This window comes from Jaculus jaculus, chromosome 5, assembly GCF_020740685.1.
Source record: "Jaculus jaculus isolate mJacJac1 chromosome 5, mJacJac1.mat.Y.cur, whole genome shotgun sequence".
Classification (NCBI taxonomy): Eukaryota; Metazoa; Chordata; class Mammalia; order Rodentia; family Dipodidae; genus Jaculus; species Jaculus jaculus.
Window position 1 is genome coordinate 39171400 of NC_059106.1, and position 26813 is coordinate 39198212.

The 26813-nt window shown below is 48.9% G+C and overlaps 3 protein-coding genes across 9 annotated transcripts in view; 1 reads left to right on the plus strand and 2 right to left on the minus strand.

Moving 5' to 3' along the window:
* The window catches only part of Cep104 (centrosomal protein 104), a 36309-nt gene extending 31492 nt beyond the window's left edge, over positions 1 to 4817 (minus strand). For 4 of the 5 annotated variants that reach the window (XM_045149540.1, XM_045149539.1, XM_045149537.1 and 1 more), the window contains exons 1-2: positions 4626 to 4817; positions 517 to 642 (exon numbers count right to left, since the gene is read on the minus strand). In XM_045149540.1, the coding sequence (XP_045005475.1) occupies positions 517 to 629 (113 nt within the window). In that variant the 5' untranslated portion in view covers positions 630 to 642; positions 4626 to 4817. The remainder of the gene's footprint in view (positions 1 to 516; positions 643 to 4625) is intronic. The other variant, XM_004657703.2, reaches the window with a different exon arrangement.
* Positions 4818 to 5081: 264 nt separating this feature from the next.
* Dffb (DNA fragmentation factor subunit beta) lies at positions 5082 to 17803 on the plus strand. Of its 3 annotated transcripts, none has more exons than XM_045151083.1 (7): positions 5082 to 5353; positions 5847 to 5973; positions 9345 to 9533; positions 11431 to 11510; positions 12940 to 13110; positions 14345 to 14445; positions 16460 to 16577. In XM_045151083.1, exons 1-7 carry the CDS (start codon positions 5231 to 5233, stop codon positions 16515 to 16517), a joined length of 849 nt encoding a protein of 282 aa, XP_045007018.1. In that variant the 5' UTR covers positions 5082 to 5230; the 3' UTR covers positions 16518 to 16577. The 3 variants fall into 3 exon arrangements, with proteins under 3 accessions (XP_045007018.1, XP_045007017.1, XP_004657462.2); XM_045151082.1 differs by lacking the exon at positions 16460 to 16577 and adding an exon at positions 16654 to 17803 and having other exon boundaries at positions 5083 to 5353; XM_004657405.2 differs by having other exon boundaries at positions 5089 to 5353; positions 16547 to 17803.
* Positions 17804 to 22361: 4558 nt separating this feature from the next.
* On the minus strand, positions 22362 to 26534 carry C5H1orf174 (chromosome 5 C1orf174 homolog). The gene is made up of 4 exons (XM_004657702.2): positions 26442 to 26534; positions 24653 to 24766; positions 23336 to 23824; positions 22362 to 22926 (listed from the first exon to the last, which is right to left on the minus strand). Exons 1-4 carry the CDS (start codon positions 26454 to 26456, stop codon positions 22819 to 22821), a joined length of 726 nt encoding a protein of 241 aa, XP_004657759.2. The 5' UTR covers positions 26457 to 26534; the 3' UTR covers positions 22362 to 22818.
* Between the last annotated feature and the right edge of the window lie 279 nt (positions 26535 to 26813).

The window sequence follows — 26813 nt, forward strand, 5'->3', positions numbered from 1 at the left end:
AGAACCCCCAAGCCACACACAACCACAGAACAAATGCAGCTAGCCTTAACAGCCTCTGCACAGGTCAACACTTCAGGGTGGAATGGAAACTCCATCCTTGCTAGCTAAGACAGGTAGGGCTCCACTGAGATGAAGTCTGTGAGGGAGGTAGACGTAGTTAGGGTACAGGCCTGCCTGGACTGGTAGGTGGCAGGAAGGAGGCAGCTGGGGCAGGAACAGGAAGCTCATTGCTTATAGCCCCAACACTATCAGCAGTAGGTGCCATTCCATCACATCTGCTTTACTTCTCCACTCCTTCAAAACTCAGGCAGGGAGGGAAAGGAAGCCCTGTTTGCTGGGACCCTTCCAAAATTTCACAAGAAAAATGGCTGAATGGTTAGTGTCTTCTGTGTTTATGAGTTCATGATGGAGAAATAAACCATTCTGTGTAACCAGACCAGAAAGTCAGAGGAACAAGCCACATGCTCTTAAGACCCTGACACTGTCTCCCAACCCCACCCCTCAGTCCAGCCTTACCTTGGTGACCTCCATCCACTGACAGTTGGTGCGTGGATCATTAATTCCCGGGCACTGAAGCCATCTTCATGTCCAGAAGAGCTGACCACTACAAATCCAATCTTGTGGGGCATTCTGCACAGTGGGCTATTTGTAAGAGCAGTAAAGTTTCTTTGAAGGAATATAGTAGTAGTTTATCTACAAGGTTATTTGCAAAGTACACAGAACTTTGCATCACTTTGAAAAGTTTGGTTTTTATGCCACTTTTTATAGACATTCTATTTCTATATAAAGTATCATTTGTTACCTTAATTTTCCCCAAATATTTGCTCAAAAGTTTGACCTGTGTTGTGGACTGAATTATGTCCCTTGATGATGTCCAGATCCTACCTTTGGTACAGGGAATGTGACCTTATTTGAAAATATAGTCTCTGCAGATGTGCTCTAGTTAAAATGAGGTCCAGGGAGAGGAAGGAATCTGGCTGGTGCCCTTTTAAGAAGAAAAGGGGTTTGGATATACTGTAGAGGTATGGAACTTGCCTGGCATATGCAAAGCTCTGGCTTTAATCTCCAGAATCACCCTTCCAAACACACATGCACATATGAAGGGGAAACACAAAGGGAGTATGTCAAGTGATGGTGGAGGCAGAGTCTGCAGCCATTGTAGGAAGGTCAATGACAGCTGGACACTATACCACCAGAAGGTGGGAGAGCTGACGATCCCAACTTGGCCCTGCTGCCACAAAGCCTTTATTTAGCTCCAGAATAAATTTCTATTGTTTAAGACATCCAGTTTAGCATCCTCAGGTCAAAAACTAAGTTTTTTTAAAAAAATATATACAAAATGTCTTTCTGTATTAGGCAGGGAACTAAAAATCAGTAATCAATAACAAGGGGGGCAGCTTAATTATTAGTTTCACAGTAACTTCCATGTGAAAATGTACAGCCCTAAGGAAAGCAAGGTTCATAGACGTATTCAATACCAGAGAGCCAGTTTGGTTTAGAGCCCAACTCAGAGGATATATTAAAGTATTAGCTGAGAACCAGATGGACCAGGATGGCTGGCTGGCTCTGAGTTCCCCAGGGAATGGGGAATAACACCTGGAGATGCTCAAGAGGCTGAGGCACTGTGCTTGGTGCCTCCCATCCCCAGCACTCCATGGGCACAAGCAGCTGCCGTCCTGCCCCTCAATTCTGGTCCACCATGTGAAGCACAGACAACCCACTGCAAAACCAAACTATGAAAGGATTTGTAGAAGACTTTGGATGCCACCCCCTCCGTGCAGAGGTGGGGACAGGGTTGAAGGAAATGCTGAGTTCTAGGTGAAGAGTGGCACTGTTTATGCAAACACTGTCTGGATGCTGGCCAGGTGGAGGGGAACACTGAGATTTTCAGGTTGGATGCTTTTTCATGTCATTATCTCTCAGGCACCCAGGTCAGAAATGCCCTAGGCTGCTGTAAATGTGTCTGTGCCAGGGCCTGAATGATTTTTTTTTTTTTTTGAGGTAGGGTCTTGCTCTAGCCTTGATCTAGAATATACTACGTAGTCTCAGGCTGGCCTTGAACCCACAGTGCTCCTCCTACCTCTGCTTCCCAAGTGCTGGGATTAAAGGCATGGGCCACTTAGCCTAGCTCTTAAACGATTTTTTGACAGTCCTTTTATTTTTTTAAATTTTTTATTTATTTATTTGAGAACAACAGACAGAGAAAGAGGCAGATAGATAGATAGAGAATGGGCATGCCAGGGCCTTCAGCCACTGCAAACGAATTCCAGACACGTGCGCCCCCTTATGCATCTGGCTAATGTGGATTTTGGGGAATCGAGCCTCAAACTAGGATCCTTAGGCTACACAGGCAAGCACTTAACCGCTAAGCCATTTCCCTAGCCTCCCCTCCATTTTTTAGAGAGAGAATGAATGGGTGCGCCAGGGCCTTTCAGCTGCTGTGAAGGAGCTCCAGATGCATGCGCCCCTCATGGGCATATATGGCATTGCATGCTTGTGTCACTTGCGTCTGCCTATACGTGGGATCTGGAGGATTCGATCCAGAGTTCTTAGGCTTTGCAGGTAAGTGCCTTAACCACTAACCCATCTCTCCAGCCTGACAGTCATGTTTTTGTGAATCAGACTTTGAACCTCACTGTCAGGGGGGTACTCTGATGTTGTCTACTTTGCTACTGGGCAGCTACCTCTGCTTGCTGGAAAACTCTAGAGTCAGCTTTCCTGTGGCAATAGCAGGTACCTCCAGCATTGGCTGGAACCCACCTGTACCCTCAGCTCTCCATCTTGTGCCAGGCACTTTCCCAGGTTTGGTCAGTCTATGAATTTTACATTGTTTCACAGTGAGGGACAGGAGCTGAACATGTACCCAGTGGAGACTGATAACTTCTAACCTAGGACTCTGGGGACCACAGAAACTAGGGAAGTAGCTCTTCTTCCACAGGGCAACCAGTGGAGGAGGTCTGACCCAGGCAGCAGCACTGGCAGATGGAGAGCCATCTGTGGGCCCAAACTGCTCATGGTCTCTAGGTCACTTTTCAGTTGTCACACTAATCAAGTACCCAAGCAAGCCAGCTGGAGTTGGGGTAAATCACTGAGGAGTGGGGGGGATGGGGTAGAGAAAAAACTCTCACTAAAACAGGACAAAGAATAGCCTGCAGGAAACCTGGCTCATTTGAACATGCTTGATGAATAATCTAGATCCTTCTTTTCTCTTCTACTGAGAATACAGAAGCACTGCTTCAAAATCATGACTGGCTGGTGCCTGAAGCTTCTTGGAATATATGAACAAAGCATTAAACATAGAATAAGCCACCACAGGAGGTCCCAGCTGTGTTTACACGGGATAGGAAAGGGAAACTAACCAGAAAGGAATGAAGTACAAAATTCTAGTTGAGTGATTTCATTCAGTCCATCTTCTAGTGTACCCCCATCCCCTGTGGCCCACTCATTTCAGGCCCATGCCAGAATTGCACAGCCTACAGCTCCTCTCCTGACCCATGGGTCCCCACACTTGGGGCTGCCCCTGAGCCTGAAGCTAACTCTCCCTTCGCTACACCACCTCCCCTTACCATGCATTGCAGCATGGCTTGCCAAGTCTTACTGAATGTGGCCCTTCTTCCTTCTTCCAGTCTATTCCAGACAGCTACAACTGCTCCCTGCCTACTTTGCCTCTGGTCTCCCCAGACAAACATTCTTCAAGCCCGTCTTTGGTAATGCTCACTTAAGACTTAACCTAGGAACTCTGGGTGGTCTCCATCTAGAGATAAAAGTGCCAACACTGTCCTGACCCGCCTGGTTTCCTCCACCCTCACTTAACTAAAGCTTAAAGCTAGCCTGTCTGCTCCTGACTTCCCAATCCTTTGATCATCATTAAGGTCTGTTTACCTTGACACTTATGGTTGCTTTCAGCTGGGCTCAAGTCTCTGATCTTAGTGTGGAGGGAACACTAAGATCTAAGTACTGACATTTTCCCCCTACCAGGACCTAATTTCTATCCTTCTTTACATAAACCTCCTGTCATGTGAGATGCCTCTGGTTCTGCAAATATCCCCACCGATACCAGAGGCAGGTGAAATGCCAGCATCCCAGGAACAACCAGCTATATCCTGAAAGCTCCAGGTGACATGTCTTCTCTAGTGTGATTCCTCTCTCCTGGTCCCTCCTTAGACATACTCTAGTGAAAACTATAAACTGAAACTCAATTTAGTAATCTCTATTTTGCTACAAGGAAACAGAAATTGTTTCCTGTTTTCTTTTCTAGAAAACTTGAATATTACACTATTAAATAACCATTTTTAGCCTAGTAATCATAGGACTCATAGACCTTTTGGAAAAAATCCCGGAAACTTAAGAAGTACATCAAACTAAATGCAACCAAACAAATCAATGAAACAAAACAAAACACAAAGGTCAAGGTTCAACCTAGTAGGGGTCAGCACTATACACATTTTCTTGGTTCTTTGGTCCCGGGCCAGAAGAGGACAAGGTGGGAGGAGAACCCGACTCCCAAAGCTATCCAAGAGGCCCGCCTCGCAGAAGGCCGAGTCGTCTACCTAATTAGTCAGGAGGGCGTCGGATGCCCGGATGTACAAGAGTCGAGTCAGGCGGACCCCACCGCCCTGCGGTACCTGCTTAGCGCCGACGTCCGGGCGGAATCGCGCTGCGAGATGCGGAAGGCTGGCTGTCGAGCCCGCGGCGCTTCGCCTTTTGGCCCAGACTCTGGCTGCGGCTCCGACCGCACGTTGGCCTCCACTCCTTCCGGCGGAGCACTGGGGGCGCCTTTGCCGCTGTTCTGGGCCGCCCTCACCCCTAAGTCGCGGTGGCGAGGGCAGCGGAGGAGCAGCCCGGGCCGCCTCCGCCCAGCGCCCGGGCCGCCGCCGCGCTCCCATGACAACCAGGCCGGCCGGCGTTGTGCGCTTGCGTACCCTCCCGTCCGCGCCTGCGCGTAGACTCACGCCTCAGACGAGGGGAGCAAACTGGATATTTCGAATTGCGCCTGCGTAAGAGGAGTGCTCTCCCCGGTTCGCGCCTGCGCACGAGAAGAGAACGTTCGGGACCGCGCCAGCGCACGGACGCAGGCCTCGACTCCAGACGTGGATGAGCAGCTTATTGGATGTTCCGGGCAGCGACTGAACACTAGGAAAGAGAGCGTTCCGGACCGCGCCTGCGCACAAAAGCGTTCCGGGTGCACTCTGTGCTGTGTGTGCAGATTCTGCTGCCGACACGCGCCGGGATGTGCGCTGCGCTCCGCCAGCTCAAGACCGTCAGGCTGCGCGCCCTCCACAGCGCGCGCAAATTCGGTGTAGCGGGCCGGAGCTGCCAGGAGCTGCTGCGCAAGGGGTGCCTCCGCTTTCAGGTTTGCCCCGGGGTCCCGGTAGCTGCAGGGCTGCTCGCGGAGCGCGGTTTGGGACTCGGGTGGGATGGACGAAGGCTGTAGGTCACGCGACACTTTCCTTTGGCTGTGTCACTGCTTCCGCTCTGCACAGGGAAGGCGTGGGCACTGTGGTAGGGCAATCCCTGCCACCTCCTTGCTCCTTGCAGTGGGGTTAGCCCTGCGCGCGCCCGGCGGGGATGCCTTAAACGCGCGATTCAGGGGCTCCGTCTACTGCAGCTCCTTCTACGTGTGCTTAGGGCTCCGAACAGGGTCGCACTCAGCGCCCCGAAGCTCAAGGCGCATCCGCAGTCTCCACTTGACAGATCTCGGAGGCCACGTCACCAGTTTCCAGCGTATGCGCAGCTGGCGGCGCTCCGAGCAGGGGTGCTGAACAGCTAGCTGGCTCCTGCGGTCTTTCGGCCTGCAGACCGCAGCTGGCCCCAGCGTGTAAGCTTGATCACCTGTTGGTCCCCAGCTCCCGGTGCCCGGCTCCCGGCTGTGCCTGTATGAGGATGGCACGGAGGTGACTGAAGACTACTTTCCCTGCCTCCCTGATGATGCCGAGGTCCTGCTGCTCGCCGCTGGTCAGACCTGGCAGGGCTGTAAGTGGGAACTCCCTGGAGATGGGTGGGACCCAACCTGCTTTGTACAGTCTGGGGATTTGAGCTTGTGGTGAAGCCCCCTGCTGTCAGAGCTCTGAAATGCCAGGGTTTTTTGCTCAAGGGTCCAGTTTTCATTTGCATCTTTTAAGTGCTGCTAGGCTGTGCTAGGCAGGGCAGGGCAGGGCTCAGCTCACTTCTGCTCAGGGCTTTTCTCCACTGGAGTGTGCTGAAACACCGTCCTGGAGCTCATGTTGGGGGCTGCTGTATTGGGGCTCTTGATTTGACAGATGGTTCTTTCTAAGATTTAGTTTTATTTATTTATTACAGAGAGAGGGGTGGGAGGCAGTGAGAGACAGCGTGAGAATGGGCACGCTGGGACCTCTAGCCACTGCAAACAAATTCAGACGCACGTGCCCCATGTAAAAATCTGGGCATGCCTATAACATTAGTGCTGAGGTGGGGGGTGATGGGAGGATTGCCAGGGCTCACTGATCAGCCAGTCTAACCACAAAAAAAGGGCAGCTCCTAGTTCAGTGAGAGATTCTGTCTCAAAGAAATAAGGCATAAGAACAATGGAGGAGGATAACTGAAACCCTCTGACCTCTGCAGCCATGTGCGAGGCACGTGCATTGACACACATGTGCATACCCCACACACATTCCACAATACTCGTCACAAAAAAATTGTTGACGATAATTTAAGATCTGAGTAAATGGATAAGCTTCCGAGGCTCTTGGATCAGAATACTAACCACTGTAAAGGCGGCAGCACTCTCCACACTGACCTGTGCTCAGCTCAGTGTGTCAGGATACTGCTGGCTTCTTTATAGAACTCAACATGTTCACTGAATCCCTGATTCACATGGAATTAGATGAGGCAACAGATAGAACATGGGAGGAAGAGCTGCACTTCCTGATTTTAAAATTTACCAAGATTATGGTAACCTGATTTTGACAAGGGTGTTAAGTCCATTCCATGGGTGAAAGGAATGGGCTCTTCAACAAACAGTGCTGAGACAACTAGGTATTCACGAGAAAAAGGATGAAGTTGTATCCTTCTTCTCAATGAAAAACCAACTCAAAGTGGATCCAAGGTATAAATGTAAGAACTAAAAATTTAAAATGCTTAGAGGCAAGGGGATCAAAAGGTTCTTAGATGTGACACCCAGAGCATGGACAAACAAATAGGCAAATTGGACTTCATCAAAATTAAAAGCTATGTCAGGCATGGTGGCACACACCTTTAATTTTAGTACTTGGGAGGTAGAGGTAGGAGGATCTCTGTGAGCTGGCTTGGGACTACATAGTAAATTCCAGGTCAGCCTGGGCTAGAGTGAGACCCTACCTTGAAAAAACAAAACAAAAAAATTAAAAATTGTGTGAAAACCTCTCCTCCCCCCCCCAAAAAAATGTGCTTCAAAGGACCTCATCCACAAGGTAAAAAGATGACCTACAAGATAGAGGAATAGTTGAACTCTTACCTGTGTAGTAAAAGGAGGCACTGTGGGCTAAACCTTGGGAACATGCATATTGAAGGAGGCAGCTGCAGAGGGCCACACAGTGTGTTTCCATCCACATGAACTGTGCAGAGCTGCTTAGGGCTGGGGATTGAGATGGGAGGAGGGGGTGGCTAGTGGGGCTTTTTGAGGTGATGAATGTAATGCTAGTATTGACTGGAGCTAGTTGAGCCTGTGTATATACTAAAATTTGGACCAGTACATATAAAGTGGGTGATGATGTGCCTAAACATGCCTTAGGGCTGGACCCTAGGATCTGCATTTTCCTACCTCAGTTGGGTATGATCATGTGGCCTTCTTTAGTTTATTTATACGGTGGCCTCACTGATTTGGTATTGGACCACAGTGACATCTCTTCCAGCCATAGGCTGGAAATCCAAGTTACAGGCTTGAATAAAAGTCCTGAATCTGTCGGGGGACATCCATTCAAACTATCACACTCATGCATCCCACACTGGCCTCCAATCTATTCTGTAGTTGGGGCTGACCTAGAACTCCTGATCCCCCTGTCTCCACTTCCAAGTGCTGAGATTACAAGCATGCCCACCACACCTGGCTTCAAAAGGCTCTGATTTTGATTAAGTCTGGTTTGCCATTTTTTAAAAAAAAATGTTTTTTTGTTCATTTATTTATTTGAGAGTGAACAGACAGAGAAAGAGGCAGACAGAGAGAGAATGGGCGCGCCTGGGCCTCCAGCCACTGCAAATGAACTCCAGACACGTGCGTCCCCTTGTGCATCTGACTAACGTGGGTTGAACGGGGGTCTTTAGGCTTTACAAGCAAGTGCTTAACCGCCAAGCCATCTCTCCAGCCCTTGGTTTGTCATTTTTCTTCAATGCTTGTGTTTTGCTTTGAGTCTAGGAATTTCTTACCAAGTCCAACTCCCCAGTTCTGCATTTTCCTACCTCAATTGGTATGATCACGCGGCTTTCTTTAGTTTATTAATGTGGTGGCCTCATTGATTGGTTATTGGATCAGGCTTGCATCCCCAATTGGCTGTGGACTGTGCTTTTTATGTGTTAACAAATTGTTTGCTCATATTTGGTTAATATCCGCAGTAAACTGTGTTTATTTGGCATTGGTCTTAGAGTTTGCCTGGGTAGAGTGGACTCACTTGGCATTGTGCTTACTGGGAGAGCTTGCCCGGGTAGAGTGGACTCACTTGGCATTGTGCTCGCTGGGAGAGCTTGCCCGGGTAGAGTGGACTCAGTTGGCATTGTGCTCGCTGGGAGAGCTTGCCCGGGTAGAGTGGACTCAGTTGGCATTGTGCTCGCTGGGAGAGCTTGTCCGGGTAGAGTGGACTCACTTGGCATTGTGCTCGCTGGGAGAGGTTTCTGCTGCAGGCGTTTGTAGAAAGGTGCCTGGGGTGAACCTGGAGAGCGAATGGAAGGCCTGAAAATGGGTTCCCAAGGAAGGCCAAAGGAGGCAACTTAGTTTGGAGGAGACAAGGCCAGTGGAAGAAAATATATGTTGGGTGGTAGTTTCCTCTAAAGTACATTTTGTTAAGCTAGTCATGGTGATGCATGCCTTTAATCTCAGCTCCTGGAAGGGAGAGGTAGGAGGATTGCTGTGAGTTTGAGGACAGCTTGGGACTACAGAATGAGTTCCAAGTCAATCTGGTCTAGAGTGAGACACTACCTTGAAAAAAAAAGTACCTCTTGACCCCCCCCCCCCCACACACCTGCCATGCCCTGACATGAGGTGGAAGAGGAGTGGATTAGTGTCACACTAGTGGAGATCCAGGACTGGTGACACCCAGAGTCTTGAATTCTGTAGTGTCCTCTCTCAGTGATCAGTCTCTTCTAGGGACAGGGCAGCCTGAATGTGTTTCTGTTTGCTCCCCTGCTCGTGGCAGATGTGAGTGACATCAATCACTTCCTCAGTGTGTTTCATGAGCCGCATGCTGGGGTCATCCAGGCCGCAAAGCAGCTGCTGTCTGGTGAACAGGCCCCATTGAGGCAGAAGCTACTAGCTGACCTTCTGCACCACGTCAGCCAGAACATCTCTGCTGAGACCCGGGAGCAGGATCCGTCATGGTTTGAAGGTACGTGGACAGGGGTTCCTGGGGCAGGCAGGGCAGGGTGGCTGCCTCTGAGCAGTGGCACAGGAGAAACAGCGGCACAGGAGAAACAGGCAGTGCTCCCCAATGAGGACTGGCCTGGCATCTTGTGGGAGTTGGAGCAAAAGGGGCCCGTGAGAAGGCGCCCAGTAAGGACTCGAGTGCGCTCAGCATCCTAGGCACACTCAGACCAGTGCGTTTATTATTCTTTGAAAAATTTACCATCTTCACCATGTTTTAAAAAACTATTTATTTGAGAGAGGCAGAGAGAAAGAGGCAGACGGGGAGGGGGAAAGAGAGAGTATGGGCATGCCAGGGCTTCCTGCCACTGCATATGAACTCTAGATGCATGTGACTCTTTGTGCATTTGGCTTTACATGGGAACTGGGGAACTGAACTTGTGATCAGGCTTTGCAGGCAAGCCCTTTAAATCACTGAGCCATGTCCCCAGCCATCTTCACCATTTTTTTTTTTTTTTTTTGTATGGTAATCCTCTAGCCCAGGCTGACCTGGAATTCACTATGTAGTCTCAGGGTGGCCTTGAACTAAAAGTGATCCTCCTACTTCTGCCTCCCAAGGGCTGGGATTAAAGACGTGTGCCACGATGCCCGGCTGCTTCTTCACCATTTTTAAGTGTAGTCCTCTCAGTAACCCTGGAGAGCTGGCTCCAGGATCCCTGCAGATATCCACACCCACAGCCACTCAAGTCTCTTGTGCAAGGTGGTGTAGTGCTCTGTGTTCACACTGTGTGCGAATGAGCCCTGCACATCTTTTCCTGCACTTCACACCCTCTCTAGGGTACTGAGGAGCCCTAATACAGTGCCAGTGCTGTGTGAGTGGTTGTACTGTTCTGATTAGGGAGTGATAAGAAAAACAGCCTGCACATTACGGGTGTCTTTATCCTACAAGTGCAGTGATGGACTAAATCCATGGGTTCAAAGCCTGGTGTGCATATTAGCAGCACCTGCCATGTACCTTGTCTTGCCACTGTCATTGCCATGTGCCTACAGAACTCTTCAACTGGTATAGCTGAGGCTTTTCCCCCACTTCCCCAAGCCCAACACCCCTTTCCCACTTTCCAGCTCTAGAAATGTGATAATTCAAGGCTTGGGGGCTTCTCAGCCCAACACCCCTCCTTCCTCTTTCACCCTTTATTAATGTGACAGCTTGAGGTATCTCCTGTGAGTGGAATCACAGTATTTGCTTTTCTCTGATGGCCTGTCTTGTACTGTCCTCCATGTTTATCTGTGGTAGCTGGGGTCAGAATGCTTTTCTTTTTTAGGGATGATGCTCCATTGTATGGATGGAGCACATTTTGTTTATCCACTCATCCATGGAGGGACACAAGTGTCTGCCACATTTTGGACTGGCCTTTGAGATCAGCTGGAGGTGACCTAGGGAGGTTGCAATCTCATGGAAAAGGCGGGCTTAAGGGCTAGCCAGCCAAGAAGCCCCTTGGTGATGTTTGCAATGTTTCAAAAACAAACACACAGGGCTGGAGAGATGGCTTAGTGGTTAAGCGCTTGCCTGTGAAGCCTAAGGACCCCGGTTCGAGGCTCGGTTCCCCAGGTCCCACGTTAGCCAGATGCACAAAGGGGCGCATGCGTCTGGAGTTCGTTTGCAGAGGCTGGAAGCCCTGGCTCGCCCATTCTCTCTCTCTCTCCCTCTATCTGTCTTTCTCTCTGTGTCTGTCGCTCTCAAATAAATAAATAAATAATAAAAAAAAACAAACACACAGAGACCCCACACTGTATCAGGTGTTTGTGCAGGTGAAGCAGTCTGACCCCCATCCTGTTCTGCTTAGCACCTGAGCTGAGCAAAAAACAGACTAAGAGGCTCTCTCTAGTTTGCCTGAAGACCCTGGGGTTCTCCATCCTTGCAGGCTTGGAGTCCCGATTCAAGAATAAGTCTGCCTACCTGAGATACAGCTGTGAGAGCCGGATCCGGGGTTACCTGAGAGAGGTAAGGCCATATTCAGGCCAGAAATACTGGGTGGGCTCTGGGTCCAGGTGCAACTGGTAGGTTGCTGTGCATCTCTTGGCACTCATCTCTTGATTAGCAGAGGGTCTTCATACCCCTGTCTCACCTTGTGTCTGCTCTCTCTCGCATCGATAAGTGAGCAGAGGGCCATTGTTCTGTCTTACCTTGTCCTACTCTGTCTTGCATTGTTACTGTTATCTCTGACCTCTGTCTTCTAGCAGGCATTAGAATCTTCTGGGCTATGTCTTTTGACTGAAGTGAGGCCTCATCCTAAGCCTCTTCCCCTTCTTTTTGTGTGGATTTTTTCCTGTTGTTTTAAGAGTATACCAGTCTTCCTCTTTTTTTAATTTTTATTTATTTATTTGAGAGCAACAGAGAGAGAGAGAGAGAGAGAGAGAGAGAGGGGGGGGGGGAGGGAGGGAGGGGCAGAGAGAGAGAATGGGCACACTAGGGCCTCTAGCCACTCACTGCAAACAAACTCCAGACACGTGTGCCCCCTTGTGCATCTGCCTAATGTGGGTCCTGGGAAATCGAGCCTCAAACCAGAGTCCTTAAGCTTCACAGGCAAGCACTTAACCACTCAGCCATCTCTCCAGCCCTCTTTTTTTAATTGAGGGCTGGAGAGATGGCTCAGTGATTAAGGTGCTTGCCTTCAAAGCCTAATCAGCTGGGTTCAATTCCCAGTAGGCTAGAGGCCATGACAGGCCCATTCTCTGTCTCAGCTTGCAAACAAATAAAAACAAAAATAAAAAAAAATAAAAAAAATTATTCATTTTAGGAGGGAGAGATGAGAGAGAGACAGACAGAAAGAATAGGGGCCAAGCTAGCTGATGGTGGCCTGCATCCACTGTGACCCAAGTGTGGCAGTCAGGGTGAGCCCTGGCCAGGGAGCAACATGGGTCCCGCAGAGCATGGCCTGTGAACGTGCAGCTTCTCACCTACCTCAAGCAGCTGCCCATCCCAGAAGGCATTATCAGGTTCACCCAGCTCATAGTTTCAGAATGACTTTGATTATTGCCTTTCCTTGGTGTACTTGCCCTTCTTGGCTACCTTGCAGTCTGTCTACTCCTCCCAAAGAAAAAAACAACAGGATAGCTTGATTAATCTCAAAATAGAAAAGGAAAATCCCAAGGTAGTGCATGAAATGAACATTGAAGATTTGTGTCTTACCAAAGCAGTTTGTTGCAGGTGTTGGCATCTTAAGGTGTTTCCTGCCTGTGATGGGTCCCATAATAAACATAATGAGTTGACAGGAGATAATGTGGGTCCACTCATACTGAAGAGGAGAAGCATGATAGGAGTCACTCAGTATTGCCTCCATTGTGTGTGTAAAATATTACAACAATACTTTCTCATTCTTTGAATATAGAAAGTTTTTAATGGTGGGCTTAATTATTTCTTCTTCTCACAGGTGAGTGCCCATGCCTCTGTGGTGGATGTAAAGGTGCGGGAGGAATACGTGCGGATCCTTGGCTCCATGTGCCAGAAGCTCAAGGCTGTGCAGTACAATGGCAGCTATTTCGACAGAGGGGCGGAGGCCGGTGCCCGGCTCTGCACACCGGAGGGCTGGTTCTCCTGCCAGGTGAGCAGGTGTCCTTTGTCCTGCGGACTGCTGAGCTTGGCCCTCCAGTGGCAAGGCAGAGAGGATATTCAACTGCAAGTTATTCAAAGTCGGGGTGAAGGTGGGGATGATAATGTGTAATTGTGGGGACATGATGGGTGTCATCACAGGTCATGGAGTATTTTGGAAATAACATGTCTGCTGCTCTGGTGTGGAGAGGTGGAGGTGCTTCAGAAAGGAATTTCTTTAGTAACAGTGACAAGCAATAGCTTACCCCCTTTGGAAACTCAGAGTATAAAATTAGGAGTAATAGAGGGGAAGGGAATACAGTTTCAAAGACAGAATTCTTTCCTTTTTTTTTTTTTTTGGTTTGTTTGTTTTTGTGAGGTAGGGTCTTGCCCTAGCCCAGGATGACCTGGAATTCACTATGTACTCTCAGGCTCGCCTTGAACTCATAGTGATCCTTCTGCCTCTGCCTCCCAAGTACTGGGAATAAAAGTGTGCACCACCATGCCCCACAAAAGATAGAATTCTTAATCTTCCCTAAACATCAACCAACTTTTTTTCTTTCATCTTGTGATGGCCCTTGCTTTTATGAGAGAGAGAGAGAGACAGAGGTTGAATTGGCATGCCAGGGCCTCCAGTCACTGGACTTGAAGCCCAGACGTGTGTGCCCCTTATGCCACATGCACGACCTTGCACTTGTGTCACCTTACATGGGATCTGGGGTGTTGAACGTGGGTCCTTAGGCTTCACAGGCAAGTGCCTTAACCACTAAGCCATCTTTCCAGCTCAGGTATTTTTAAAAAATATTTTATTTATTTGGGAGAGAGAGAGGGAGAGGGAGAGAGAGAAAGGTAGAGAGAATAGGTGTGCCAGGGCCTCCAGCTCCTGCAAATGAAATGTAGACTCAGGCACCACCTTGTGCATCTGGCTTACATGGGTCCTGAGAACTGAACTTAGATCCTTCAGCTATGCAGGCAAGCACCTTAACTGCTAAGCCATCTCTCCAGCCCTACTTGGGGTTTTTGAAACTAGGATCTCATTATGTAACTGAGATGAGCCCTGAAATTCACCATGTAGCACAGGCTGGCCTTAAATTTCGATCCCCTTGTTTCAGGCTCCCAAGTATTAGGATTATAAATTTTGTCAACATGCATGGCTCAAACAACATTTCAGAGACTGACTGCCCTGCTTGCCAGGGGGAAAGCAGTGAAGAGCTCATCCTAGCCTCTTTTGTCCTTGGCCACTGCAGGGCCCCTTTGACCTGGAGAGTTGCTTGTCCAAGCACTCCATCAACCCCTATGGCAACAGAGAGAGCCGGATCCTCTTTAGCACGTGGAACCTGGACCACATGTAAGTGACCACCTTTTGTGAAACCCAATTTACAGGCCAGAAGAGTAGCTGTCCAGGGTTCCACCCCTGCTGAGGCATCTTCCTGTGCCACATTTGTGTGGTTCTGGCTCAGGGACACAACTCCATGTGCCTGTGCCTGTAGAAAGGGCGTTGGGAAAGATCTCAAAACAGATGTGCCCTGTTGCCTTCCTTCAGGTGCCCAATGCTGTGCCAATCTCTGCCCCTCAGCCCCACCAGTGGGCAGTGGCCTGGCTCCTCATGGCCCAGTGCTGGGCCATCAGAGGCTGTGTGCTTGCACTAGAGGAGCCAGGAAGGTGGGCGCTCTGGTGGGTATAGTGTGGGAGGTCAGGGCTAGCAGATGGTGTCACAGCTGTGTAAGTATCTCATATGCTGAGTATCCACAGATGACTCTTGCTGCTCCAGGCTGAATATCTGTTTTGATCTCGTCATGACTCATCATGGCTGGAGATGTGACTGGGGATACAACCAGCATGGGAAAGTAGGGTGGGGGTGTGGTGTGGCACAGTGGAAGAAATCTTGCCTAATGTGTGTGCCTGTGAGTTTCATTCCTAGCACTGAAAAAAAAAAAAGTGAAGTGGACCAGCCTAGGACAGGTACAGGTGGTGACAGCAGAAGGCATGCTGGCACATGCCTGTAATCCCAGCTATTTGGGAGGGCAGGTAGGAGGGTCTCCACCTCAAAGCCTGCCTGGGCAACGTAGTGAGACTCTGCCGTAACACTCCCTCTCCTCCCCCCGCCCCCACAGAGCTTCATGGTAAGGTTTGCCTGGCATATGCAAGGTACTTGGTTAATTCTCTAGAACTGCCCACAATTGCGGAAACTAGATTTGAGCCAGGTGTGGTGATGCACACCTGTAATCTCAGCACTTGGAAACCTTAGGCAGAGGGATTATGAGGATATGGGCCACACAGACCCTGTCTCAAAAAAAAAATAGATTTTGTAGATTAAAGCCACATATATATGTGCTTATTTAAGACTCAAAAAGCAAGCAAATTGTAATGCTTCCCAATGCTGTTTTTAGGGTTATTATCCCACCTGGCTTAGCCCTGTGTGTTTGTATGACCAGTGCACATAGGTTTATCATGACCTTTCTTGCTCACTGAACTTTGTGCACCTTGCTGATCTTGCTTCAGGTTGGTTGATGAGTGAACCTAGTGCTTCTTTAAGGAGGGTCTGAGGGTGAACTCCCCCTTGAAAATATCTACCCAGCTTTTGCTGGTGAGTGAGTGGTAAGTGACTCACATTGAGTTCTGGGGACTCAGGTGTTTAAACTCTCCAGTGCTTGCTGGAGGGAAGAGCATCCTATCAGCTCATGCGATGTCTGCTGTCAAACACTTTATGCCTTTTCAAAATTTTTGGTTTTTGGCGTGTACATATATGTGTGTGCATGTGTATATGTCCATGTGTAGGTGCATGTGTATTCATGTACTTGTGGAGGCTAGCGGTCTACATCTGGTGTCTTACGCTTCACCTTATTCTTTGAGTCAGTCTCTCTCACTGAGCCTGGAGCTCACCAGTTCAGCCCTTCACTGTCTCTGCCTCCCTAGTGCTGTGATTATAGGCATGTGCCACCATGCCCTGCTTTTATGTAGGTGCTGGGGATCTGAACATAGCAAGTACTTGACCTATTGAGTCATTTCCCCAACCCCACTGTACTATTTTTTTTTTTTTTTTTAGTTTATTCAATAGAGGGGAGGCGGAAGAGGGAGAGAGGGTCAGTGAGAGAGGATGGGCACACCAGGGCCTCTAACCACTGTATACATTACCTTGTACATCTGGCTTATGCGGGTACTGGGGAACTGAACCTGGGTCCTTAGGCTTTGCAAACAAGCACCTTGACTACTAAACCATTTCTCCAGTGCCCCCACTGTCTTTTTGATGGAGATTTGAGATTTTTCTCTCCTCTTTGAGAAAGATGTATACCTGGGTGTAAGCGTAGACCTATCCTTTTAGTTCTGTGTCTTGTTTTCCCCACGGTTCTCCAAATGAGCAGATGTGTCTGTTGGCCAGTGGGAAACAGGGGCAGCACCCTGTGGTCGGTGGCCTCATGACAATAGAGGGACTATCTCCAACTTTGCAGAATAGAGAAGAAACGCTCCGTTGTGCCTACCCTGGCTGAAGCAATCCAAGAGCAGGGCGGGAGAGAGGTGAACTGGGAATATTTCTACAGGCTTCTTTTTACTTCAGAGAACCTGAAACTGGTGCACATTGCCTGCCACAAAAAAACCACACACAAGCTCCAGTGTGATCGTAGCAGGATCTACAGACCCCGGACTGCATGTAAGAGGCAGCGGCCTGCTCCAAAACATCAATAACCTGTGCACTGCATCTTCTGTGGGGCCCAACTAGGATGATAACAGGTGCTGTGGTTTTGTTCTGTCACTCCAGTAGTCCCTAGAAGATGCTTTAAAACCTTTCTACACATCTGCCTTCAGCACACCTGAGTGTCCTCCAACAGCCTGGAAGACACTCTAAGGAATTTTCTACATGCCTGCTTTTTGCATACCCAAGTCGTTTCACAGCCTTGCTTCCAGGGAAGCTTGCTGGACATTTGCAAGTTCTTGCAGAAAGACAGCTCCTCTGTTCTCAGGGATCCTCTGGCATAAGGGTGCTGCCTCAGCTCTCTGGTCTCTACTTCCATTACACATGGCAGCTATTTCTGAACTTTTCAAAGCCAGAGAGAGATGTGGTGCTTCTGGGGTAAAAATGTTTGCATTTCTTAAAAGAAATCCAGGGCATTCATTGCTGTTTTGTTCAAAATGGCAAAAAGAAACCTTCCAAAGGTCTCTTGGTGGGAACTGTGGCATTATGCTGAACCACCAAAAGTTGCAGTTTTTATAGGTTTAAACATGGCTATCATTTTTATGACTAAATCTAATACGTGTAAGTAATGCACAACTGTAGCAGTTTTAAGCATTTGTGGATTAAGCATTTATGTGCAGAAATGTAAATGCACAGATGGCTTAGCTATGCAGAGTATGCACTCCCCCTTTTTTTGAGATGGGGTCTCATTACGTAGCTCAGGCTGGCCTTGAACTCTGTCATTATCCCAAGTGTTGGCATTACAGGCGCCCAGCACACTAGGTTTTGTAAATGTGTGTTGCCTTGTGTACAGAAACCATCTGGGAGGAAACATCAAATTGAACAGCAGTAGTCCTGGGGACTCTGCAGTGGTGGGATTGGATTACTAACTTCCTATATCATGTATATTGTAATAACTTGATTTTTTAAAACTAAGCCTTTTGTAACATTTTTAAAGTCATACATTTTGTAATATTTGTATTTTTTTACATTTATTATGCAATCAGGAAAGGCAATAAAGAGTTTCTGAAACAGACATGTCAAAAAAGGGCTCATTAATGGAGAATGATGAAACTGGGGACGTGTAGGACAGGGCTCTAAAGCTTCTAGGAATTGCTAGCATCTGTCTTCCCTAAAATGAGCTGCCATAGCATGAGCTGGCTGGGGGAGCCTCAGCAGTCACACTGGGTCCATCTCTCTTTTGTTTGTTTTTGAGGTAGGGTCTCGCTCTAGCCCAGGCTGACTTGGAATTCACCATGTAGTCTTGGGGTGGCCTTGAACTCATGACGATCCTCCTACCACTGCTTCCCGAGTGCTGGGATTAGAGGTGCGCGCCACCATGCCCAGCCTGGGTCCATCTCTCTCCATCCGCTTCCCAAGGCTGTTCTTGTGCCTCAAACACCCAGACATGCAGAGCACAGCCACTTTCTCCCCACCACATGTCCTGTTGTCTAGGATAGGCTCTCTGAAGCTTTACTTTAGGTTGTCTCCTCCCCTAACAGTGTACCTGGTTGGGAGTCCTTTGCCCTTCCTGATCAGAGGTTGCATTTCTGCAGCAGGTGGGACACAGAAACCAAGACTTGGTCCATCTGTGTAGAGCACCTGGGGGTGATTTGGATGGTCATGTTTTGGTTGCTTCTCACCTTTGGCTGGTCAGGGTGATTGGTTCACAGAAGTGTCCCAGACAGGAGCTTTTATCCAGTCTTTCCCTCCCCCGTAAAATCTAGACAGTGAACCCCAGAAAACTGAAGTGACACAGGTTCAGTGTGCTGTCAGCAGTGTGCCCGAGACATACAGTGCATATCCACAGATAAGGGACAACAAAAGCCTGTCATCTGTAAGCTGGTCTCAACTGCACATGTCTCTTGCACTTCAGTCCAGGGACTCTGAGAGGCACTTGCCCTGAGTTCTATACCCCAGCTTTGAAGGCCATATTGCTTCCCAAGGGACAAAGCTCAGGCTTGATCTGGACAGTCCCAAGATGCTACAGGTCTGGCATGCAGGGGAGGAGTCTGGGAATGGGCTGGCCCTATAGAGCTGTCCTGTAGTAGGTTACAGCCATGTCCATTTATCTCATGGCAAAAATCCTAGGAGCTGAGAATGAGGGACCACAGATAGAGCTGGGTTTCAGCATGATGTGCTGGGAAGGGAAGGGTGACTGGTGAGCCTCCACTTATCAGTTTCAAGTTCTGTTCAGTCAGACTGTAGTGAACCCAACTCCAGGCTCTGGGAGGAGCTGACACTACAGGTAGCCACTCAAAGGTGAGGGGCCAGGAGAGGCAGGCTCTTGTCTCCAGAAAGGGCCACTATAGCTGAAGGACAATGAGCAAAGCGTTTAGAAGCCAGACCAGCTGCTGTGAACTGTGCTGTGGACTAAGGCAGGTAAGGGGTAGGTTTTAATTCCTAAGCAAGGCAGACCTATTGAGAGGGTCCTGGAATGGAAAGGACCTGTCTTCAGGAAGCTGGTTTCTGCTGCAAAAAAATCCTGACTTTATATGGGTGGCTGGCAGGCTTTGCAAACCTATGCTTTAAACTGCTGAACCATTTCCTCAGTCCCCAGGAAGCTAGTTTCTGTAAGATCTAGAGCCCTGAGTGCCCTACTAATTGAGTTCTGTCTTTCCAAGGTTCTGAGCTGCCTGTCAGTTTGACTTGGTGGAAGGGCTGGAGTGTGAACAGCCAGGTCCTCAGTGAGGTGCCCAGGACCAAGGCTGGTCTGCATGTCCCACCCATTGTCTTAGGGGGTAAAGAGGCCTTCATGTGACTCCACCGGGAAAATGTGTGAGAACTCACTCCTGTTCCTGCTGGACCCCACACCATGCCCCTTTTGTAGTGGCTCACTTCCTCTGGTCTGTGTCCTTTGGCTGTAGTCACTGTTTCTCAGTCCTGGGTGTGAGTTGAGAGCCTGAGACTGGTATTAGGGCCCAACAGTGTGTGTCAAAAGGTGGGAAAATACTACTGTGACAGGAGGGAATGGCTTACATGACTGATATGCTGATGCCCCAGACTGCTCAGGTGCTTGCATATATTTCTCTGAAAACATGTTAGAATTGTTCCTAAGAAGTTATGTTCATCTGGGCGTGGTGGCGCACGCCTTTAATTCCAGCACTTGGGAGGCAGAGGTAGGAAGATCACCATGAGTTTGAGGCCACCCTGAGACTACATTGTGAATTCCAGGTCAGCCTGAGCTAGAGTGAAAACCCTACCTTGGAAAACCAAAAACCAAAAAAAAGTTATGTCCATTGCAGATGACTAGTTAAATGCTGGCAGACAACCTAGGCAAAACACCTGGAGTGTTCACAATCAGTGATTTTAAAGAAAAATTATTTGCTAGCAGAGAGAGAATACAAATGGATGGCATGCCAGGGCCTCTTGTTGCTACAGATTTCAGACATGTGTGTCACTTTGCGCATCTGGCTTTATGTGAGTACTGGGGAATCATCTGGGCTAGCAGGCTTTGTGAGTGCCTTTAACTGCAGAGCTATTGCCTTGGCCCACGGTGATTTCTTTTTTCTTTTTCTCAATTTTTATTAACATTTTCCATTATTATAAAAAATAGCCCATGGTAATACTCTCACCCCCCACTTTCCTCTTTGAAATTCCATTCTCCATCATATTCCCTCCCCTTCTCAATCAGTCTCTCTTTTGATGTCATGATCTTTTCCTCCTCTTATGATGATCTTGTGTAGGTAGTGTCAGGCACTATGAGGTCATGGATATCCAGGCCATTTTATGTCTGGAGGGAGCACGTTGTAAGGAGTCCTACCCTTCCTTTGGCTCTTACATTCTTTCCGCCACGTCTTCTGCATGATTTTTTTTTTTTTTTTGAGGCAAGCCCAACAGACTGGCTTTTTAAAAATGTGTGTGTGTGTATGTGAGAGAGCAAGTACTGGTGTGCCAGGGCCTCCAGCCATTGTAATCGAACTTCAGACATATGTGCCATCTTGTACACACATGTAACCTTGTGTGCTTGAGTCACTTTTTGCATATGGCTTATGTGGGACCTGGAGAGTCAAATATGGGTCCTTAGACTTTGCAGGCAAGTGCCTTAACCACGAGGCCAGCTATCCAGCCCCCAAAGTGATTATAATACATGCTTTAACATACTTAGACTTTGTCTGTGTGTGTTCTGAGTCCCCGAAGCTCCTGCTGCGGGGCTTCGTGAACACACACCTGGGCCCTTTCCCTGCTGCCACCCCCCCCCCCACCTGGTCTGAGCCACTGTTTTGCTGGTAACTCTTCACTCCCTTGAAGGGGACAAGAGACTTGGGTCTGCCACCTCCTCTACCTCAACACCAGAAGAGTTTACAGGGTTTTTGGTCCTTCTCTCTTCACCTGTAGCTTCACAGGGTCAGCCGACCCTGCAGAAAAGGAACTCCTCTGAATTCAAGTCGTGGGCCAGTAAGGAAGAGTGGCACCTGCCTCAGCCCTTCCATAGGGTAGACTACAAGTGACCAGGAGCCCCAGTAAGGGACCGGTTCCATTTCCTATGTTGCTAGGACAGCATGGACGTGTCTCTTTTGCAGACATGTTGTGATTCAAGACAGTGCTGCTCACTGATGTCCACTCAGGAATGGTGGTCCTCCCATCTGAGGAGCTCGGGCACCTCTCATACAGGGCCTTATTTTAATTGTCATTCATGTAGCAATCTGAGGTTGTGCATTATTGTCTCTGGCTACTAGAAAATGGCTACAAGGAAGAGGTGCAAATTAGTCTGTCAATCACAGAATCGAGTCAGTGGAGGTCGTAGTTAATGGGAAAAGAATCACAGTGGAAGCAGAGAATGATGGGGAAGAACTACCTGCAGGGATGGTAAGTAGGCTTTGAACAGTAATAGAAGATGAAACAACAACAACAACAACAAAAGGCTGGAGGGATGGCTTAGCAGTTAAGGCATTTGCCTACAAAGCCAAAGGATCCACGTTCGATTCCCCAGGCTAAGGGGTGGGGGGGAGCACATGTATGTGTCTGGAGTTCATTTGCAGTGGCTGGAGGCCCTGGTGCTCCTGTTTCCCTCTTTCTCTGTCAAACAAATTAAAATAAATAAATAAAATAAAAGCTGTAACATTCCTTAAAGAGCACTCACCTACATCTTGCCAGTTTATCTGTGAACCACTTACTGTGCTTTGCAGGGCTAATCTAGAGGTTCAGATATATTGTACCATGCCAGAAACTGACGGCTCAGGCACAGCGAGGATCCCCCCGCTACTGAGGAGATGAACGTGATCTTTTTTCCTGTCCTCAGTCATCAGGGACCCAGGCTTTGCTTGGCCTCTGTGCAATTAGTTGCAGGGAGCTCTCTACATAGCTGCTCCCCACTGTCCTGTAGAACATTCAAAAACAGGGAGGGCGTGGGGTGGGGTGGGCAAGATATGCAACCTGGTGGCACCATCTGTGAACACATGGAACCTGTGGAGAACACACCTATTGGCTCACCTCCACCCCAACAGGGCATCACTTCTTGGCAGGTACCTGGCCCAAGGGCCTTGCCTCTCATGCAGGCTGAAAGGTGGTTCCAGCCCAGAAGAGAGTTTCCTCCCTGGGTTCTCACATACTTGAGAAAGGGCAGTTTTAGGGGTATAAGATGTCTTTAAAAATATTTTCAAAATAGATTTTATTCCTTTCCTATAAGCATTCTGTAAAATTTTCAAGTTAAACAATTAGGCTCACATTGATAAGCAGAGGAAAGTCTAAGAACTGGCTCTGAATTCATCTCAAGAATGATTCCACTTGGCTAACGTAAAATAAGCTTATGCATCATCAACACTAGCATGCTTATGGGTTTCCTTACACAGATGGCTCTTGTGTTCTGCCTTCGCTGACCCAGGCAGGGTGGTTCGTGGGTGAAGGTAAAGAAAGCTACGGGAGCAGCAGCAGCAGCAGCTCACGGGTTTCTGGGAGGAACCTTCCACAGGTGTTGAGTGTTTTGTGCCATGTCTTTGATCAGTTTTGAAGTTCAATTAAAAACATTCTCTTGGAGATACATTTTGTGGAAATCTAAAACCTTACTGTCCAGTTGTTAACTATACTAAAAATACACAAAGAAGCCATTCTCTACATTTCTGCATCATCGTCATCCTCATCGTCTTTGGCTCTGAAATGCATTTTTCTGAATTCTCGTCTGCTCATCGAAGGGCAAGATGAAGAGGCTGGTGGCAGGTCCTTAGAAGGAGAAGAACACACGGACTTCAGTCTCAAGTGACACTGAGAGAGCACCCGAATGCTAATCCCCACGGTCTGCTCTGGGTCTTGTAGCACATGCCTCCCTTTTAGCCGTGGAAATGGCCCTGTGGGTACATGCATCCCTTAGTATGAAGGATACTGGGCTCAAAACGAGACCACCAGAAATGAAGCTGGATGCTCATGAAATCACAGATGTGAACTTCTGACCTGCTTTGTGGGGTCTAGACACCCCTGAGGGCTATAGGCAGGCACCCAACCTCCCCAGCCTTTCACATGGCTCCCTCAGCTTGGGACGCTGGAGCATATTTCCAATTAGCAAATGCCTTGTGTTCTCCTCGTGCATTAACATGCTGCTGCCCAAGCACCACGGGAAAGAGGCGATACCTACCTGCATGAGCTCTACATTCCCGAAGAAGCGGCTCACTGGCATGGGCTGATTGCTGTCATCATCCTGAAAGACGCTGCTGTCCATGAGAAGCTGAGGTGCCTGCACTGCCTCTGTTTGGAGCACAGGCTCGGCCTGCCTGCTGGAACTGCTGTTTGGCTCCTGGGCTGGTGCACCAGAGCTGGGTTCTGCTGCAGACGGGCCATCTTCAGTCTCTGCTGAGGGAGCCTCACTCTCACTCACAGCTTGGCAGCGGCCAGGAAGAACACCTGCACTCTCCTGCTGGGCAGGGATCACAGTCTCGCCGTCTGTGAGCTGGGCACCCCCTTCTGCAAGCTCATTTTCACAAGGGGCTGTGGGAACCACTTTTGGCACAGCAGCAATGTCACTTTTGGGGACAAGTCTCTGTAATTCTGCCTTCAAAAGGTGACCTTTGTCATACTTGAACTTCTTGGAAATTCGTCTGTCTGGGGCCTTGTGTGATGAAGTCGTCTAGGAAAGACAATGTAAGGGAAAGCTAGATCCATCTAGCAAAGGCAGGCCTCAAGCCCAGAGGCCTGTTCTTACATCAGAGACATGCTGAAACCACAGCTCTCAGATACTGTTCTGACACTAGGGAACAGAATCCAAACTAGTGGCAGAGAATGACTCTAGACATGCATCCAGCATTGATCTGACACATTCAGTTTTGCCAGGTGTGCGGTTCCCTGAAGCATATGCCTGTTTTAAAATTATAGAAAGAAAACCCAGTTTTCCTTACTCCCTGATAAAATATACTTCCAAATCCAAAGGCACAGATCTTTATTCACCGAATGGTGCCCAGCACATTGCAGGGATTTAGTGAATGCTTAGGCTGACATCAGCAAGCAGCTTCCTGAGTTAAATGCTGTGCCAGGGCTAAGGTAGAGCTGTGTCCCAAGTCTGGGCAGTGCCAGGGGCAGTTTAGGGATGAAGCTCCTTGTACTTGACAGCATGCTATGCTGCACAGCAGACCTTATGTAAAAGGGTCCTTTCCCAATCACCTGACCTTTCATGTTAATGGACTTATGCTACTAGATGGGTCACCTTCACAATGGCAGTTAGCAAAGTACCCAAGTGTCTTTCTCTTCCGCTCCCCCAAACAAACACTCCTGGTGGGCAAATGTGAGGAAAGCAGCTCCCTGATTACAAAGTATGCCCTTCTCTGACAGCAGGGACAGCACTGTCACTCTCTCTGAAGTGTCTCCTGGCACAGTGCAATATTAAGTCTTGCGCTTCATACAACTCATCTTGGAGTGACCCCTAAGTCAAGAGTACAGCATTCTTTGTAATGAAGCTCACCAGACATGCTGTCTTGGCAGACGAAGAGCCAGCGACGTCCTGGGCAGAGGCCAAATTGGCTGCAGAGCAACTTCGGGCCCGCAGGCGCGCGGAGGATCGCACTCCACCTGTGAGCTAGATCAGACCTAGGCTCAGAGAGTGCTCTCCACCAGTATGCAGCAGAAAACCTGTCCCCTCCTTTCTATCACCTTCAGAGAAAGGAATATAGCTATGCCTGAAGGAACCCATTCAAACCCAGCGTTGCCTAGACTTAGATACAGGATCTGCTGTTCACAATCCTGCAGGCAAGAAACCATCTGTCCACCCTTCTTGTACTGTATGTTAGTTAGCATAAGAACTCACTTTAAAGTGCTAAGAAAGCTGCATACATTTTTCCTTTTAAAAGGCTCTTCCTGACAACATCCAGCCCCAGCCTCATCCCTCCTCCCCTAAGTCACAGTCCCATCTATGGTTTGGAGCAGAGACAGCTTTCTCACCAATCTTGTTCTGTGATGCTGGGGCTGGAACCAGGACCTCTGGCATGCTAGGTAAGTGTTCTACTGCTGTGCTACAACCCCAGCCTCCATCATTTAAAAACTGGAGATAGGAGTCTCAACTCAGGCCTTGAATGGGAGCTCTCTAAGTTGAAGCCAGTAAACTGGAGCAATAATTCAGATAATACACAGAAGCCAGGTGTGGTGGTGCACGCCTTTAATCCCAGCACTTGGGAGGCAGAGGTAGGAGGATCACTGTGAGTTCAAAGTCACCCTGACACTACACAGTGAATTCCAGGTCAGCCTGTGCTGAGACCCTACCTCGAAAAACAAATATATATGTGTATGTGTGTGTGTATCTATCTATAAATACACACACACACACACACACACACACACACACATTTTCTACCAGATATACACAAGAACAGCCTCAGTCAAGGGAATCACCTTATACAAACATGATACTTCAAAGGAATGTTTCTTCCTTTCTGCTCTGAACTGATTAAAAAAGCAAGTGAGTATAATAGTATGCATATATAAAACTGAAACGTACTGTATTTACAGATAACACAGTAAAGGAGGTGGGTGGGAACTGAGCCCTATTGGCCAAAGGCAGTTGAATGCAGATGGTAAGGTACTCATCATGATATTGTAACATTTATGGATACAATTAACAAAATGCTACAGGAAATGCAAACAGCTACAAGCTATGCAAGAGTAACATTTATGCCCACTCACTGGAATTAAGCTAGTGCCACTCTGAAACTGTATCAGTTAAGGTGTATATGGAGGCCAACATTAAAAAGGCATTACGATATTAATCAGAAAATACTTAGGCAGAGGAGCAGTGGAACAACTACCAAAAAGGGTCACATTGAAAACAATTGGAAAATGTCTGTGACTCGTTCAACAACAGTACATGTGAATGGATTAAACCACCAAAAGGCAGTGATGTCACACTGCACTCTCCAGGGCGCACACAGGACAAGCTGCGATTCCCCCTGACCTCCAGTACGGCCCAGGGCCCCTCAGTGTCCGCCATTCCCTTCCCACCAGGAGCAGCTGAGGTCCATTTGAGCGGCAGCAGTGGAGCCGGAAGTCCCGGCTCCCCCCCCCCCCCCCCGCCCGGCACGGCCAGAAGCCCTTAGCTCTGGTGCTGGGGGGGGTCCCCCGCAGCACCCCGTAGGGGCGTGGCCCGAACCCCTTCCTGGGGCGTGGCCTGGGGCTACCCGTACCCCGGGGCGTGGCCGGGAACCCCCCCCACTTCCAGGCCTGGGCGGCCCCTCACACGCCCGGCCAGCCTCGGCCCTCACCTTCCTGTTCCTCATGAGTGTGAGCGGCACGGCCGCCCTACGCCGCTGCCAGACGCTCCGCCGAGCGTCTCCAGCTCACGGCCCGCAGCGGGCGTCGCCGCTACGTCTGACGTCACCACGGACTGGCCAATGGCAGGCGGGCGTCTCCGGGCACGTGGCCCAGCCAAGTTGGTTTTCACGTAAGCAGGCGGGATGCTCGCGCGGAGCTGGGCCTAGGCCGGAAGTTGGGCTGCCCGTCCTCCATGTGCGAAAGGGGTGCGTCTCTGGAGAATCTTGTGGTCGCCATGTTTAAGAAAGGCGCTTCCCTTGGTGTCTATGTGGCCGCCATATTTGAGAGGGGCACTTCCTTTGGAGCCTCTGTGGCCGCCATGT